Here is a 19160-nt window from a genome sequence, read left to right as displayed (position 1 = left end):
TTAAAATCTAGAAAATGCAACAGAATTTTTAAAAAGTGTTTCCCTTCTTCTCTTCCCTTCTTAAAGCATGTTAAGAACCCAAAGTCTCTGTTACATTACCAAATTGTTATTTTTATCTATTGAAAATAGGCAAAGCAGATATGTTACTTAAAATCAACACTATATGCATATCTCTTGCAATTAAATATCTGGGCCAACAAATGCTTTCCTTAAAAATGAACTTGTAAAAATAATCATCTGGAGTAATTGTCTCAGCATTACATTGATCCTGCCAAATTTGATAGAGGGAGGTCCCTGGGGTATTTGTTGTTGTTGTTTTTTTACTGCAGTTGCCAGGATGACTTTTATTTAGATGTACTTCTAACTTCTCAACAGTAAGAATTATTCTTCTCGAGCTCCTAGTGAAGTAATGGGAAAGTGAGTTGATTTATGTACCAAAAGTGTTTTTGATGAGTAAGAAATCACTCTACAGTATACAAAAGAGAGTTTTTGCACTGATTCACCCCTTTAGGGTAGAAAGATGAGATCATCTCAGATACATATACTTGGTCAACATATGTTGTTAGTGAATAGTTATGTTAGTGAAGGGGAGAATGGGTTCAAAATATATGACATGCATATTCTATATAGATCTATTAGGGCATTGTTCACAGTGATGTATAACCATATCTATCATGATAACTGTAATTAAAGCAAATTAATGTTTTATAAATCCAAATTAATGCTCAGTCAAAAAATCTGTTGAATTTGTGCAGATGTAATACACACACACACACACACGGTAAAGGAAAACCCTGTAAATCCATAGTGGAAGTGTTGTATCAGAGAATACTGAACTTAATTTTGAGGGTCTGGAGATATTTTGTATTATAAAAGTTGCTCATTTTTGCATGTGTGTGTGTGTGTAATTAGTTACTCTCAATTGTTTGTAGTCTGATGGACATAATTTTCTGATTATTGACTATTAAACTCTGGGTTGTTATGAACCTGAGTCGCTTTTTTTTTAAATCCAAATTTTCATTTGTCTCTAGTTTTTCCAAGTACAGATAGTCCTTGAATTATGGGGCCACAATTGAGCCCCAAATTTCTGTTGCTAAGTGAAACATTTGTTAAGTAAGTTTTGCAACGTTTTACGACCTTTCTTGCCAGTGTTGTTAAGGGGAACGACATCAGTTGTTAAGTGAGTAACGCAGCTGTTCAGTAAATCTGGCTTCCCCATTGACTTTGCTTATCAGAAGATTACGAAAGGGCATCACATAATCCTAGGACACTGCAACCGTCATAAACGCAAATCATTTGCCAAGCGTCTGAATTTTGATCATGTCACCATGAGGATGCTGCAATGGTCGTAACTGTGAAAAAAGGTCCTGAAGAAAGGTCACTTTTTCAGTGTTGTTGTAACTTTGAATGGTCACTAAATGAACTATTGAAATCGAGGACTACCTCTGTTAAATTCCTCCCCAGTATAAGAGATCTGGAGCCCCCCCCCCAGCCTGTTAACCTATTGGAAAGCTTTGAAGACCATTTTTCTCCCCCTCGGGTACTGTATTTGGGGCCAGGCTGTTAACGGAGCCTAACATGTTTGGGATTCTGATAGTTTTAAGTGCCTGGGTTCCATTCAAATTGTAGGGGGGGGCTATGGAAATTCCCTCACGCAGAAGGACTGAAAAACAGACAAAAAGGGGAAAGTGTGAGGAACCAAGTCAAAATAACCCTGCCTTGATTCTGTTTGATATAAGAGAGACAAAGGGAAGCTCTAGCAGGATTTCATGTTTCTATTTTTGTACCCAGAACAATAAAGAAGTATTTTTATGATTCTTGTGCTGTCTTTTTCCTGCTCTGGTTTATCCTGAAAAGCTAACAGTAATATCATTTTCTGAGTTACCCATAGCATTCTCAGGAGTTTTCTTTAACATCAAAGTTCAAAAGCATCAGTACTTTTTTCTCTAGCTCTCCAAAGACCATAATTACATTATTTATACTAATTATAACTGGATTGATTAACTTGTACAGAGAAGAAATTTAGTAAAGGGATTGGATCAACACACAGTATATTATATCGCTCCCAAAGTGGCAATAAAAATTAGCTGGCAGTAAAGCAAAAAAAAAAAAAAATCATTTCCTTTTCTCTCAAAAATTGGTTTTGGTTGTGCCACAATAATAATAAATTCCAGGGACCCATTAAGGAAAACTGTTTTCGCTGATTGGATGGCTTATTTTGGAAGCTGCTTTTGATTACTAACTGAAAAGATTAAAAGGATGCTTACACTGAAAATAAGAGATTAAAAAGCCCAAAAAGGGGGAGGAGGTGATTCTTGGGAATGATTTAATGAGGATAAGTGCTGCAGCACAAAGAAAGTATTAGAATTTTTCTGCTTAAGAAACGTCATTCTTTTTTAAAAAAAAAAAAAAGAATAGAGGCACCATGAAGCTCATCCTAGAAGAGAGTTGCAAACCGTTTAATGTTACTTAGGTGTCATTCAAATGTTGGAATTGTCTATTAATTCCTGGTGAAGAAAATGAATTTTCACCTAAATTAAATAATATATCTTCCTCATCTTTATTATTTACTTAGGTGCTCAAGATTGTGTGTCTTTGTTTGGGTGTGTATACACACACACACACACACACACACACACATATATAATACAAACTTGAAATTTGTCACGTATGTTCTTCTTGGCTTCTAGGTGCTCACTAAGAAAGGATTTTTCGAAATGACCATCAGAGCATTAGTATTTCCTATATTATTATTATTATTAACATGCTCTGATGCTAAGGAGTTCTACTCCCGCTCCCCGTCTGAAAAGAAATCCCTTCCAAATGCAAACACAAGTAGAGGAGTTTGTTTCAGTATTAGTTTCAAAGCAGCAACCAGTTTTATTACAGAACAGTTGAGCTAAGCCACGCCCAGGCTCCTTGCTGTCTCCTTGCTCACACAGCAAATACTGTTTCAGTTTCCATGTTTCAGTTTCCAAACAGCCCTCAACTCTCACACACTGACAGGACGCTAGCCAGATGAATACTGATGGATGCTGGGAGGCAGAGGCAGAGAAAGAGAGGAGAGAGGGAGAAAGAGAGAGAGGAGAAAGAGAGAGAGAGAGAACCCACATTCTATTTTTCCCCACAATAAATCTGTAAGATAGTTACTATGTAGTAACTACAGTTATGTCTATGAAGATTTTTCATCGTCCAGGTCATGGTTGTCCCAAGAGTGCTTTTCCAAAAGACAACTGGACTTCCTTAGGGGTGGGTTTCCTGAAAACTGAAGAAGCTTCTTGGATGGGAAGCTAAAGCTGGCTAGTTGGTAAGTTCCTTGGATGTATAGGTGTATAGAATGCAGTAGTGGGATTCAATTTTTTTCCCTACCGGTTCTGTGGGCGTGACTTGGTGGACGTGGCAGGGAAAGGATACCGCAAAATCCCCATTCCTTCCCCACCCCACTAATCTGCTTTCCAGCTCCGTTCTCCTGTGCAGGACAACCAAAGAAGAGCCAGCCAATCAGCTGGGACTCAGGAGGCGGAGAATAGATGGGGGCGGGGCCAGTCAGAGGTGGGATTTGCCAGTTCTCTGAACTACTCAAAATTTCTGCTACTGGTTCTCCAGAACTGGTCAGAACCTGCTGAATATCCACCTCTGATAGAATGACTGTTGGGGGGGGGGGGAATTAGTCAGTGCTTGTACAATGAGCTATGGGGTAGTGGCATATCTCTGTGGGGTTTTTTTGTCTTTCAGTATGTTTCTTTCTATTCTAAGTTATATCAGTTGAGTCTGTATCCATACTGGAGCAGCTGTTTTGTTTTGCTTTGCTTTGCTTCTGAATAACAACAACGTGAACGTTTTTGGTGCACAAGGGACATTGAAACGAACGAGGGTTGTGCAGGAGCAAATCTGTTGTTCTTGAGGTCTCTATACTTGCCTGTATTTATTTCCTACTGACTGTTGAGGTGTGTTGATTGAGTGGGATGATTGTCTGCTCCCCTGGGAAGGTTTGTTAGAAAAAGGACTGGTTTTGCACAAGGATGTGTGTGTGAAGACTTTCTTCCCATGTTGCTTTAAACAAGGGTGCGCGCATGTGTGGGCATGTGCAGCTTCTTTCATTCTTTTTTGAGATTATTCCAGATTGCTCAGGTATTTTCTTTCCCTGGGTCAAGGCCAGCAAAATAGACCAGGAAAAAGTGACCGGTAGGTAGGTAAACACACAACATGTTAATACTCTATAATTGGCTAATCAGGGCTCACAGATCTGTGTTTAAATATAGTTTTAACTTATAACTGTTTGAGCTTATGTTCGAGCCCCTTTTCTATTAGAATATTAATATCAGAGTCAATCTGTTAGAAATCGAAGAAAGAACACAATCCCTCGGGCAACCGATAAGCGTTTCCAAAAGAACACCTTCCGAAAGAAGAGAGCCCAGTAGGAGTTTGTCATCTTAGGTACAGCTTTGCCAAATGTTGCTCCTTCTGCAACGGCTGAGATTTATTTTTCAGCGATTTATTTTTAACTGCTTGAGTCAGTGTTTGTCAGATGATCCTGACCATCAAACTGCACATTGAATGCAGAGCACCGGGAGGAGAAGAAGAAGCGGGGTGGCTGAAAAGGGGAGGGATCCAGAGCAGTTGCCTGGGAAAGGAAGGTGCGGTTTGGGAGCTCAGCCTTCCTCCCTCTCTCTCCGAGCGCTTTTAGTCATTTGAATATACTTTTGGGTCAAGCTGGGAAGCAAAGGCTAATGGCTGCTTTCAGATGCTCTAAAGACATAATTGCTCAATTATTGCCAAAGTGACTGAAAGGAGCAGCATAATACTGCTGGCTGGCAGGCTGGCTGGTAGATTGGTTTCTTTCCCCCACTAGATGCTGCCTTTCTGAAGGAATCCCACCATGATCGATAGCTCCAAGAAGCAGCAGCAGCAGCAGCAGAGTTTTCCAGGGATTTTACCTTTTGAAGATATCGAATCCTTAAAGGGAAAGGAATGCCTTGACCCAGAGATCCCAAAGTGTCTCAAGGAAGGTCAGTTGTGGGGATGAGGAAGAAAAATACTCAGCGTTCAATACTGCTTTATTTTGAGGGGAGGCATATCGATAAGCGGTTATGGAATTGATCCGGACAAACCATAAGTTGTAAATGTGACAAGAGGGGTGGAGGCATGGCTCCTGTTTCAATTCTTGAAGCACAATTAATCTTTTTATGATGTTTTTGCAATAGTTTTTCACCTGAGGCCATCCAGAGCAAATAGAACTAAAGTATTTTTGTGGTATTGTGACTGTTGATTTCCATTAGCAGCTCCTCTTTTGACAACACTTAGGTTTTTTTTCTCCGTGTATTTTGCAATCAAATTTGGTGAAGCTTAAAGCCTTCTTATGTTAAATGATTGCAATAAAAATTATCTAGTAGGAAGAGCAATATTCAGTGGTGCCATCTGAGTTAATGAGACCTGATGTGCAATAGTTTCATTCCCCGAATCAGCATGCGCATGCATGATATTTTACAAGCTGAAGCATTTTTTTAGACAGTTGCAGAATTTTTTTATCCGTCAAATATCTGTCTTCAGTACTGAACGTGAGCTACCTTGATCTTCCATTTATAATGCAAAGTTCTGTTATACCTTTCCCCCTCCTCATATTTCTTCCCAACCGTGATATGCAGCTTCCTTTACAAATCTCAGTCGAGTTTTCTCTTTTGGAAAGGGCTGTGAAGTATTTGGTAGTGAGTCAGAGAACAGTGTTTGTTTCCTTTGATATACAATTGGCACTTCCTTCAAACCAGATAATGTTTTTTTTCCTTTCTTTATGAACCATATAAATATAGAAAATAAGTCTGGTAAACATTGAGGAAACAGCAGCTGTATTGTGGTCCATACTAGACAGAAATATATATCAATGTTAACATTTTGCAATTGCATCCATTCCAATATTGAAAGTTGTCATATTTTTCATTGTCATCTTCCTTTAAGATCAACATTTTTCTCGGTATGAGCGGAAAGCGATACAAAACAGGATGTCTGGAATATCCATAATTTAGTTCAAGACAATAGCTTTGCCTTACCATAGAAAGACATAATACTGTAGTTAATAAAAATATCAAGAGGAAACCTGCACTGGGAAAGTTGGAAGTAGTTTTTACTTGTCTTACTGTTACCTTTTATGCAACGGAGCATTGTACTGGTATTCCTAATTTTTCCTGCTAGAAAACCCAATGGACAGAGAAATTATTTTATTCATCTCAAAATTTTCTCCTTTTCTGTGACTACTGATTATAGATAGATTGTGGAGATGATCACAGATGCCCAATATCATGTCAATTTAATTAGATTACAGCTGTCATTTCTTCCTGTCTGTCTGTTCTTGATAATCACCATAGCATCCCATTCTTTGTCCAAAGAGTTCAGAGTAGTATATTTTTCATGCAGTAGGTTAGGCTGAGATGGGCTGATTGACCAAGTTGTTGAGCTTTAGGATTGACCAAAACCTAATGCTGAAATATGGTTTGTTAATACCCCACATAACAGAGCAACAGTGAGTGCATTTCTCCCTTCAAACCATGAATGCTAGTTGACTGTGAACAGTCCTTGTTTCAGGCTAAGTGGCAAGGTCTTCTTGGAAGATTTGCTGAATAACTGTAATAACTTTCTGTCTTTGAGGCAAAATTGAACGTGTTGGCATTCGCAAATAATTAAAAAAAAAATGTTTTGGGAGGTATGCAAAGGGCAATGCATGTGTTCTTCTGCTAAGAGAGAATTTCTTTCTCTAGCTGCCATTTCTCTACAATCTTCTTTGTAAGATTTAGACAGCCCATCTCAGGATGTCATGACTTTACTTACACATTATGTGAAGTCAGGTTTGTTAGAGCTTGTTTTATTGAAAACAAACAAACAAACAAACCCATAACTGGCTCGACTCACGCAAGAGAACATGGCAATAAAATACAGGGAATAGGTTCATGCAATGGGCTGAACCAGAATCAGTAATTGTACAGCTTAGTGCAGTGTGTAACTGTATTCACTGCTTTTCATAGTTAGATAATTCTAATCTCTTATTAACTATCTGTTTTTTAAAGGATTGTGTTAGTCATACTTCGATGCAAGGAAAGCTAATCTTCATGCACTTCCATGTGTTTGCTTTGATTCTTAATCTGTGTGTGTGTGTGTGTGTGTGTGTGTGTGTGTGTGTGTGTGTGTGAGAATTCCTGTTGCAAAGCAGCAACAAGATTCTGGAGCCACAAAATCTAAGAAAATCTGATTTAAATGATTGTCTCATTTTATATTTTATATCCGTTTGGAGCTGAATATTTCTTAATAGTTCATCGTTTTCATTTAAATATATTTTTTTGCAACAATTCTGCTTTAAGAGTAACGAAATCAATCCAAACTAACAGCCTTCTGTGGTTTGTCATTTACCTCAATTGTTTAAACGTTTAGCAGATTTCTTCTAGTACCTTTGTAACACAGGTCCATCGTGGTCCGTTAGTTTTGGCAACAAGTTACCCACTGCATATTTCTCCCCTACTTTTACAATATTGAAATATTGTAATATATAACCCTTCCTTTTCTTTTATACCCCAGAGTAGAATAGCTAACATTTAATAAAGGATTTATGCACTCTTATCATTTGCAGTACATATGGTGCATTAAAAAAAAAATTCTGTTGCTAAATTTTTTTGGAAAATTCTATTAACGTATTTTCCAATGGGGCTAATAATGGAGTGCAGGATAGTAGGCGGAGAGTTTTCTGAATTTCTTTGCTGCTGTTTCATGGTCAGTTGGATGCAATGCAAACCCAGAAGGCTTGTTCTCAATCCCCACTGTTTGTCCTGCTGGTGAAACATTTGAATCTGTTTCAGGCTTGTTTTGGACAAATCATGGAGCACTGAATCAGGGCAAACTTCACTCATTCTACAGAGTTTCATTCATTCATTCATTCTACAGAATTTCAGCCAACCCCGAATAGGTTGATGGAACCTTTAGAGCTCAGTGTTTTGTTTTGAGCTTGACAAAAAAACATGTGTGCTTAACTCTAATTACCTCAAAGATGCTTTTTCAAAAGGCATCTGGCCTTTGTTTTTTTCCCCCTTGAAGATGTTTCATTTCTTATCCAAGAAGAACTTCTTCAAAGAAAAAACAAACCCAAAAGGTCCAGTTGCCTTTCGAAAAAGCTCCTTTGGGACAACTCTAGTTACTACATAGTGTGTGACAAACCTATCTGATAAGATTCCATTCTTTGCTCCCAGTCTCTTAGCTTTCTGGCCCTTGAATGAAGAATGAATATGTTCCTCTCTTAAACCAGTAGTTAACAAAAAAAATTATGTGCTTGGAAAGTAGAAACTAAGAGAAAGAAATCAAGGCAACTCTGTCTTTACTGGGTTAGCTATTAATTGAAGTAGAGAAGAGGTTTGAGAGGTTTTCAGGATTCTGTTGCAATTTCGTCTTTCCACGATAACTGATAATTTCTATTTCCTTATTTGATCTACTTCAAAAGGCTGGCAAGAACCATACAGTGCAAATAATATATGAGATAAATAAAAACAAATAGTAAGGTGTTAGAATGCAAAAGCAGAATTTATCACTTTTTAAAAATATAATTTCAGATATATATCGAGAACAGAATGTTAATGGGCAGGTGGCCAGTTTTTGTTAGCCTTCTGGGTATGGTAGAAAAGAACAGACTGAGGAGGATTGGATGAAAATGTAAAAAATATAAAAAGTAGTTTCACTGTCTGGCACTTGGGTAAATATATAAAGATGGCAATTCGGTTGACTATCTTACAAAGCTGCAAATGTCTTTTAAATGTTTGGGTGATTTATAAATGCATCTACCAGTGTTTATGCTGAATCTCACAGCAGCCTTTTCTCTAGCTATATGAATGACCTTTTAAAATACAACAGTAATCCAATAATTCTTTTCAGTTTACTGCTACCAATATTTGCAATATTGCCTCAATAAAATTTATTCTAATATTAAAAAGAAAAGCCACCGATGCTAGGAAGAAGAATATGTTCTAGAGTGCAAATACTGAATCTGTTTTGCTTATGAATTAAGGATAATCCACTGCAATATTATTTTGTACATTTTTAGAGTAAATATACAAAACATACAATTCAACCCCTTGTATATTTTATCAGAAAATCGATGATAGCAATTAAAAGACCCCTGTTTACTGAGCTTTTGAATAATATGGGCAGATTTCCCTTTCTATCTAGGTGAAATGGATTCTAACTGAAAGCGACAATTGTAATTCAGTTTATCAATCAGAATAATACTTGGTATCTTTTGAAAGTTGGTCAAGGGTTTGGATGTTCTCTTTTGAATGCTATTATTCCTTTCAACAATAGTCAAAATATTGTGGTTCTTTGTGCAATGTAGCTGGAGAAAGATGACATCTTGCAATTATCGTAAAGATACACTAATTATTTGGAAAGCATATATTTCAGTATAAATCCGTTGTTTATATATCATATGGCAGAATAAGATGCTTTTTCATTGCACGAATAAGTAAGTCTTTCTAATTATTCTACACGCAATAAATTGTTGGAGGGATAATGTATATGCACAGTTTTTGATATGGATAACAGAGTACCACTTCTGTCTCAGATCGGAGTTGAACCTCATCCTCAGAGAAAAGTCATCTGAAGCTTTCCTCCCCCCCAAAGAACCTAGACAAGGAAGGAAAGGCAGATCCGCCCCCCCCAGGTGGCAATGTCTACAGGTAGTCCTTGAGTTACAACCATTTATTTAGCGATCATTCAAAATTGCAATGGCATTGAAAAAAAGTGACTTATGACCATTTTTACACTGATAACCGTTGCAGTATCTCTGTGGTCATGTGATCAAAATCCAGATGTTTGCCAACTGGTTCATACTTATGACAGATGCAGCGTTCTGGGGTCACGTGATCACCTTTTGCAACCTTCTGACAAGTAAAATCAACGGGGATGCCAGATTCACTTAACAACCGCGTTGCTGATTTAGCAACTCAAATGATTCACTTGGCAACTGTGGCAAGAAAGTTCAGAAAATGAAACTCACTTAAAAACAGTCTCGCTTTGCAGCAGAAATTTTGGGCTCAGTTGTGGTCGTAAGCCAAGGACTGCCTGTATGCTCTCGTGACAGTGGCAAAAAGGACAAAGGCCGATGGAACCTTCTCTGACCAGAGAATTGGAAGTTGCTGTTGTGGAGGCTGAAGTGTTGGGTTGGGACAGCCGGCACTTGAGGGGTGCAGCCGTTGAGGGAGACTGTCCCATCCCTGCTGTGAGTCTTCTCAGGAAGTTCTGACAGGTACGTCGGGCTTCAGTAGTTGGCACCGTTAGATGGAATTCCAGGATGTGGAGTCCTGCTTCGATTGCCTTGCTCTGGAGCTCACGTCGTTTTTGGTTTACTTCTGTGAGATATGAGGTTAGATGACGTGTGACCTTGCAGAGTGAGAAGTTCCACCTTTCATCCTTCCGGGCATTTAGTGAAGGCCTAGAGCAGTGATGGCAAACCTTTTCGACACCAAGTGCCCAAACCAGAACGTCCATGCATGTGAGCATGCCGGAGTGCCAGAAACCCGAAGACCAGTTGGCTGGTGCGCGCATGCCTGTTTTCTGGCCTTTTTCCGGGCCATTTTCCAGCCATTTTCCAGCGCTCCAGCTCCTGCGAAGACCAGAGACCAAAAGAGCATCTGGCAATGGCACGGATGTCCACAGAGCGGGTTCTGCGTGCCACCTCTGGCATGCATGCCATAGGTTCGCCATCAGTGTCAGAGATGGAAGGGACCTTTGCACGACTTCCTGATCCCAACCCCCTGCCCAACCAGGAGATCCTGAACCGTTTCAGACAAACGGTTGTCCAATCTCTTCTTAAAAACCTCCAGTGGAGGAGTGAAGTGATGGAACAGTGTTTGGAAGATTTATGTCCAGCTGAGTGGCTTGTGTCAGATTACTGGCCTTCCAGGGTTGACTGGTGGTAAGGTTGGAGAATGAGGAATAAAAGTAGGGGGTTGCTGTGGGTATCCTAACACCTGGGGATGTCATTTGGGGCCTCCCAGTAGTGATGGTCCAAGAAAGGAATGTCAAGAAGAAGAAACAGTCTGGTGCAAATTTCGTCTCCTGGCTTGATTGCCTCAGTTGGCAATTAGAATTTTATCTCTTGACTTGATCAAAAGGGGCACCTGAAGGAATGAATACCACTCCTTTTGATTTTCTTTATACTTTCAGTTCAACTTGATGCAACTAATTGACTAGGACTGCATATCGTTTCAGGGATTCTAGAATTCTTTAATCAACGTGTTTCTGCTAATTGTCATGGAAATTATTAGCAGAAACGCTCACTCAGGCAATTGGGTAATTAGCACAACATTCCTTTAGATGTTGAAATGCAACAGAGTCGAATAGTGAAGGGGTTACCCAAATAATTTACTTTACAAATATGAAAGGTATCATATCTTTTACAGCACTTCAGGTACCTAAAATGTTTTTAAAGTTGCTGAAGTTTGGAATAATACTACTGAAATATGAGATGTATTATCATTAAAGGTGTATTATCACTCCTGGGGGTCCGTCACAACAGTAGGTGTTTAAAGGGGGTCCATAGTGAAGAAAAGGTTGAGAACCACTGTCTTAATAGATTAGTGCCAGAGACCTAAATCTAACATTAAATGTTTATTTTCTGATTATTTCCCTGAATACTAGTTCAAAATTGAACTACTAAAGATGGTTAACACAAGCAAAAGCATAAAGCCATAACAAAAAAGAAACAAATTAAAAGCTAACTGTACCATCTTTTAGGATAATATTATTATATTTTAATACCACCGTACAGCAAGTCTTGTTTGGTTATGGATAATATATTTGTATGAGGATGTCAGAGCTCTCTGACCAATTGGAAAGAATTACAGAAGCATAATCCCTATTAAATTTGCTGCAAGACAGTAATTGTGATGATTTGATAAAACATTTTTATTGCTTTTCCTTGGCGAAAACAACTTGGTGTGGTGAAATAACCTCATGATATTGTTTGGGGCCTGGTTCTTCCAGTGGAGTTTACCCATGGCTTAGCTTGCGTTGGGTTTCTGGAAGTAGTAAATATTTTGGTAATCTATTTAACAAATAGGATTTCTGCTCAGCTAATGTCATTTGTACTTTTGGCAGCAGTTGTTTTAATAATTGCTAGGGTTTTTTTTTGCAATAGAGTCAAGATATCCAACAGTTTTTATACTTTCTTGAATCTATACAAAGAGCACAAAACCTCTGGTGACTTTTTCATGACCTTCAACGGGGTAGATTTCACAACGTTGTGCTGGATGCAGATGTTTGGCATTGTAATATGGTTGAACTCTTTGCCATAATTGTAACTTAAATAATTGATGTTCAAAGTTTTAAAAAGATTAGTTACAAGTTTCCTAATAATTCGTATTTGTTCTTCCTACTTGACCTCTTCACGAGTGGACAAACAGAGTTACAATCTAAGCTTCATTCAAGTTATTTTCTATTTCCAAAGGAAAATTAGCACAGCAAACAAAAGGCTTTGAAAAAAATGAAATAAGTCGTATTTTCTATATTAAAAGACTGGCTTCTGTTTACACTTTATAAATCCTAATTATAGCTATAATTATGAAGTTTTTTCTTTGAAGAAGCACTTTTCTTGCTATGTCTTAATAAGATGGCATAGCTGCGGGTAGAAATTCTCCACAAATGCATTCAATCCCTACATGTTTTTATTTTATTTTTATTTATTTATTAAACAAAATTATATAGCTGTCCAACTCACATTTAGTTGACTTTCAAGAGCTTACAATTTTTTAACAAAATCAATGTGTAAAAAAAATTGCTGATAGAGATATACTAGCTAATTTTGAGTTGAAAAATAAATTTGTATATTTATAGGTAGATCAGTATCGTGCATTTCTTTTGGATAAAGGTTAGAAAGTTTCGGTTTTTCATTCCCCCCTCCCCCCCCAAAGTAAATATTTTTCTTCTAAGTTTGCTTTCTTATAACTATTTACTATTTAATCTCATTAGGGAATCTACATCCCTTTTTGCGTGACGCAATACCTTGGTTGATTTGGAGGCAGTGATGGGAAACTGACTTGTAGCTGCTAGTTTCATGTCTAAGAATAATGTATTATGCAATATTTTACTTTTTTTTCACAAACACCTTTTGCCCTTTTCTACCAGTGTTTAGATTTTATTTTGCTCTGCTATAAGCTAATGATTCCTGGCTATGTTAAAATCATATGGAAAACAGCCAAAATGCTTTTTAAAATATATATATATATAAAAGATACATTGTGTATTCAAATCATTAACCTTTAAAAATATTTATATTTTTCTGTCTGGAAAAAAGACAATACCACTATGTGAGGATTTTTAAAAATATATTTTAGCAGCATGATTGCTTATTTAGTGAATTGGACGCTTTTGTCTTGAATGCCTTAATATTGCTTTGATGTTAATGTACTGTGCTCTCAGGAAGAGAATAAAGGTATTGTACGAAAATTCCCAATTCAAAGTATTTTAAAACCATTGCTGAGAGAGAGATAAAGACTAGCTTACAACATTTTATTTTCCTATTGTAAATCAGATCCAGGAACATATAATGAACATATAATTGGAAACAGATAAAAAGTAGATTGCAGAGCAAATAAACTCTCCCTTCCGTTATTCTTCTGGAACACATATAAAATCTGTGGATGCTATAAACATGTAGCTTCTCCCTTACTGCTCTTTCGCTGTGTGTGTCCCTGATTCACCCCATAGGTGTGGTATAGAATAGCGCCTCCCCAGAGGTTCCAAGTTTTGAACTGGAGAAACGCCAGCTGGTATTCTTGTCCAATTTCCAGGTTGAGTTCTGAGGGCTATTGCAGAGAACATGGGGTGGCTGAGATTGCCTCTGGCCTAGGATGCAGTCATGAGGATTAATAGCACCAAGACAAGAGCATCTGCAAAAATGATGTGGGTTGGGTTTTACTGATGTGTTTGCGTGTATACCTGTCGATCAGAACGATACCTTCTCTGTACATTGTTTTTTAATATTCGTGGTGCTGAGCTATGTGATTGTAGGAAAAATAATGCCAGCCTAAGCACCGTCTATTGTTGAACATGATTGTATGAAGCTGCACTGGAAAGATTGTATATTATTGCCCATAAAAAGCATTTGTATCTTAAAGAGATCCTCTTATCCTAAACACTAAATATCAGGTGATATTGCCTGTATTATGTACACACACTACACTTATGGCTTATGGCTTGACTTATTGCTACAGTTGAGTCCAAAATTTCCATTGCTAAGCAAGACAGTCGTTAGATGAGTTTTGCCCCATTGTATGTCTGTTCTTACCACAGTTGTTAAGTGAATCTCTGCAACCATTAAACAAATAACATGGTTTGTTAGGTGAACCTGGCTTCACCATTTGCTTGTCGGAAGGTTGCAAAAAAAAAAGTTGCAACACGACACTGCAACTGTCATAAATGCATGCCAGTTGCCAAGCCTCTGAATTTTGATGGTGTGAACGTGGGGACGGTTGCAAGTGTGTAAAACGAGTCCTAAGTCACTTTTTCCCCCCCCCCGCATCATTGTCACTTCAAACGGTTGTGATGAATGGCTGAAAGTTGTATTTAGTTCTCAAAGGAATGTAGCGCTTTTAATTGTGAGATGGAGTTCTTCCTTGTCAAGTAATAAATCCCTTTTCTCCGTTGCTAGTTCTTCAGCTGAAGCTGCAGCAAAGGCGAACAAGAGAACAGCTGGTGGACCAGGGAATCATGCCACGTAAGACTTAATTTCATTTTCTGCGGCTTGTGTAACATTGAGTGCTTAGATGTCTTATTAAAGATGAAAGGAAATAGACGATAATATTTAGTACCCATCAACATTTAAAGGCAGGATGACAACTCTGTAAACATTACTTCTACTAAACATCTGAAAATTAAAGGAAATTGATGGAAAATATATTACTGTATTAAACCTGGAATTCATTTCAATTAAATTATGAGCAATTGGAAATTAAATAAGGGGGAAATGATTTATCATAATTTAGTCTGGTATGCAGAAACGAGACTCTTCCTTTCTGTGTCTGGATGAATCAAGAGGGCCAAGCCATTGAGAGATTGAAAGCAAACCATGGATTTGTTTTCTAGTGTCTTCTTGAGTGGAGGTTCCATCTTCTTGTACCCTAAAGCTGGTGAACTAAGTTTCCTAGGGTAGCACTGTATGCAGATATGCTTGTCACTCAGCTCTTACTATGATTTAGGGCACGGATTCATTATCTTTCATTAGCCAACTTATTAATTTTGGTGTACTGAGGATTGCAAAGCAGACATGGTTGTGTTTCTTTGTTCTTCATGTGTCATGCAAACACCATCTTGTTACCTGGCATAGCTGAGAATTGCCTGAGAAAAATCTCGCCGTAGTAATAACAGATCCATGAATATGTCATGCTATATCATGGCATTAAAAGAGATGCACTAATTCGTTTCCGAGCTCATTTTGGGCCCTGAGTTGAAAGAGGTGTCAAAAAACATATTTACTTTAGGGCAGGGGTGTCCAACCCTGGCAACTTTAGGAGTTGTGGACTTCAACTCACAAAATTCATGGCTGGCTGGGGAATTCTGGGAACTGAAGTCCACAGGTCTTGAAAGTTGTCATTAGAAACTGCAGCAACCACATAATGAGGGAAATTTTTATTACTGGGATTGTTAGTTCATTATTATTGGGTTTGCGTGCATTCTGCCAGGTGGGATGGAGTTACTCACAGTGGCCTTAGGATCCCGTCATTGTCTGCCGTGCTGTTTGTTTATATGGTGTAACTGTGTTGCCGTTTTGTTTTGTTTCCAGCCTAAATCATAAAGGAAACACAATACTGATTTTTAAAAAACACATAGTAAGCAGAGTACAAAATATGAAAGGAGAGACTGAAAAAAGTATGCCAGCGTTAATTATCCCTGTTCATTTGACACCAGGCTCCTGATGCAACGCAAATTTTTTACTACTACTATTATAGCTGTTACATAATTGGTCTACATATGCTGTGTTAAGAGTAGTGCAAAAAGCCAATTTTCTTCTCCTGGTCTTTTAGCTATTATTACTCCATATTTATGAAGTTAATTGGAGTATTTTGGAATCCAGTACATAGCAGGCAGGGTGATTTTATTACAGCCAAACATTATGAACAGGTCAGTGAGCGTCCTACCTAAGCCAGCTGAAACAAACCTGCTTGAATATAAGATATTCACATACACCTTTATGATCTCCTGGCCTCATGACCCTTTTTCCTTTCCTTGTTTTAGCTTTGAAGAGCCCAGCTGCATTTCACGAGCAAATAAAGAGTTTGGAAAGAGCCAGGGTGAGAAATCAAGTCCGAACATGATATTTCATTCTTTGCATACGGATTGTCTTGGGAAAAGTGCTACACGAAGGACTTTTGGAAACAAGGAGAAATAGTTATAGATTTTTAGAAATGAAACCCGAGTTCCTTCTATAATGAAATTGAAGGAGAACTAATTCAAACAATTCAAACATCTGCAGCAGAATAACCATACAGTCCTACCATCACTTTCAAAATTAGTTAAACTAATCCTTGCAATTAGACTTACAATATATACTCCCTAGTAATGTATGCTTCATACCTGGCCGTTGAAGTATTATATTTGGAAACCAATAATTATTCATGATATGTTTAGTTATTAACTCAGAATTCTTTTGGGCAAAGGCCGGTATAGTAATTATCTATTTCTTCAACCTAAAGATAAATAATGGAAATTATTTGTTAAACAGTTAAAACCAGGCCATCTTCTCTCACAGTTCTAAACTTGAGAAGTCAAAAGTATATGTTTAAATTATCAGCTGAATTTTCAAAACTTACTGATGAGGATACCAAAGTGCTATTTTTGCTTTTTTTGCCTTGAAAAGCAGTCTATTACATTTGCTTAGAAACAAAATGAAATAGGGAAATAGCTTGGAGAACTAATTTATTGGTTAAATACCTTGGTGATTTAAAACAAATTTAAAAGCACCCACAGTTATATGGACATTTTAATGTTCATGAAGTTTTAGATTATATTTAATACATGAGATTATAATATATTGTAAGCTTTCATGAACAAATAATACAAGTTTATGGGAAAACAACTCACATTTCCTTCTATAGATATATTAATGTAGCTTAAAGTGTTCAATATAAACACTCAGAAGAACAAACTACATTATCAGGAAAAATGACAATTGTTTTAAAATTCAAAGTCTGTTCAATAATACCCCTCATTTACTGATTGCATCTGTTGCACATTTGCTAAGAATTTCAGATTATAGACCGCATTCTATTTCTGTATGAAGATAGAATTCTGTTCGTGTTATTGCTTTGAAGAATAGAAGTATGCCCTCTGTAAGAATAAGTTTCTAATTCTTGAATCCACTGAAACTTGGAGCATAAAACTTGAAGTGGTTCAGTTTGCATTTTACACCTTGCTGAATGAATTGCCAAGAATCTGAAATTTTAAAATCATTTTAAAATAAATATTGAACATAGTTTTACAGTATCGGGTAACATCTTGCAAAGCATTGTCAGATAATAACATTGCTGATAGTGCTTTGCAGCTTCTGTCAATTTCAGCAAAACTGGACTATTTTGTGCTTATTACCACTTAAGTGTTATGTGTACATTTTAACCTATTTTTTTCCAGACTGAAAACTTTCTGAAGCATAAAATACGCAGTAGGCCTGATCGATCAGAATTAGTCAGGATGCATATTCTTGAAGGTGAGAAACTCCTTACTTTGATTTCCTCTTTCCTGATTAAATTCTGAATAAATAAATGAACCCTTCTTGGCAAAAAAATGTAAGGTTTTGCATCTTTACCATATGTTTATATTTCCAATCCCAACAACAGGTTATAAAAGGTGTGACTTTCTATATTAACTAAGCGGCAGTGGGTATATTCAGGCATAATATGGTTTGTTTGACTTTGGTTTAATATGTCGTGCACGTGAATCTAATTATTACAGTTTATAAACTGAAGTTTATGGTTCTCCTTGTGAGAATCAAGCTCAGCAAGCGAGAACTGGATTTAAAATGATTTCTTACCTTGCTCTGTGATGCAAAAACCTTATAAATTTAACTAAATAGGACTAAAGCTTAGGTCATTGGAACTGTTATTTTTATATAGGAGGTGTCTCACTTCAGATTTGTTCTGTCTTCTATGATAGGGAGGCTCTGGAAGGTTCTCTTGTTTTCTTTTTCTAGTTCTACAACATCTGCTTTACTAACTCCATAACAACTTTAGATACATGCACTAAACATTGAAGATAGCGTTTATATAGCATTTCGGAGTTTTTAACCATGGCAGTTCTTTCCCCCGCAGAAACATTTGCAGAACCCTCTCTCCAAGCGACTCAGATGAAGTTAAAGAGGGCGCGACTGGCAGATGACCTGAACGAGAAGATCGCTCAGAGGCCGGGCCCTATGGAACTGGTGGAGAAGAATATTCTCCCTGTAGACTCCAGCGTCAAAGAAGCAATTATAGGCAAGTAGGACTGTTGTCGCTAGGAATCATAGATTGTGAAAATCTGAAGCGTGAAGCATGGAGTGTTGCAATACCTCTCATAAACGTGCCTTGGTGTTATTGTGACACTTCCTCAAGAGAGCATTCTCGGTTTGTCACTCCGAAAGTAGTCTGCTAAGATTGGAAACAAAAATAAAATAGACAAAAGAAAAACAAAGGAAAAAAGAATCACACACACACACACACACACTTTATTTTTGTATTTCAAGGCAGTATTAATTTTGAGCATATGGAATAATATTGCTCAACCTTTTGTATTACATCCATGGAAGTGATTCTATGATTTTAAATCATAACACAGCGAGTGAACACGTACCATCAGTCAGCTTTGGCCACCTGGATGGTCCCCTCCCCGTAAAAGAATCATCTATTCCATCACCTGCTTGATAAAGCCATTATCTTTTTCTAAAAAAAAGCGGGGGGGGCAATTGGAAACAATCCATATTTTAAGGTCTATGGATTAGTTGAGTTTACACCTCGTACAACAAAATTAAATACCATCTTCGGTGTACATTATGATTATGAAAATAAACCAAACTCACTTCACATTCTATATGTTGAATTGAAAACCCCTGATATTGCATCAATATTGCACTATACAGTAGAATTCAACAGAGCTACTGCCTTGGGATA

General features: G+C 37.4%; 1 protein-coding gene across 7 annotated transcripts in view; it reads left to right on the top strand.

Moving 5' to 3' along the window:
* MRTFB (myocardin related transcription factor B) overlaps positions 1-19160 on the top strand; it is a 75065-nt gene that overhangs the window by 28673 nt on the left and 27232 nt on the right. For 5 of the 7 annotated variants that reach the window (XM_026704218.2, XM_026704220.2, XM_087942102.1 and 2 more), the window contains 4 exons: positions 14675-14740; positions 16258-16313; positions 17650-17725; positions 18327-18488. In XM_026704218.2, coding sequence (XP_026560003.1) covers positions 14675-14740; positions 16258-16313; positions 17650-17725; positions 18327-18488 — 360 coding nt within the window. Of the gene's footprint in view, positions 1-4682; positions 5010-14674; positions 14741-16257; positions 16314-17649; positions 17726-18326; positions 18489-19160 lie in introns of those variants that run through there. The other 2 variants (XM_087942099.1, XM_087942100.1) reach the window with 2 other exon arrangements.

This window comes from Pseudonaja textilis, chromosome 14 (genome assembly GCF_049901715.1).
Source record: "Pseudonaja textilis isolate UNSWEBS1 chromosome 14, rPseTex1.2, whole genome shotgun sequence".
Lineage (NCBI taxonomy): Eukaryota > Metazoa > Chordata > Lepidosauria > Squamata > Elapidae > Pseudonaja > Pseudonaja textilis.
The sequence above is the reverse complement of the archived record's forward strand: the minus strand, read 5'-3'. Positions and strand labels throughout refer to the sequence as shown.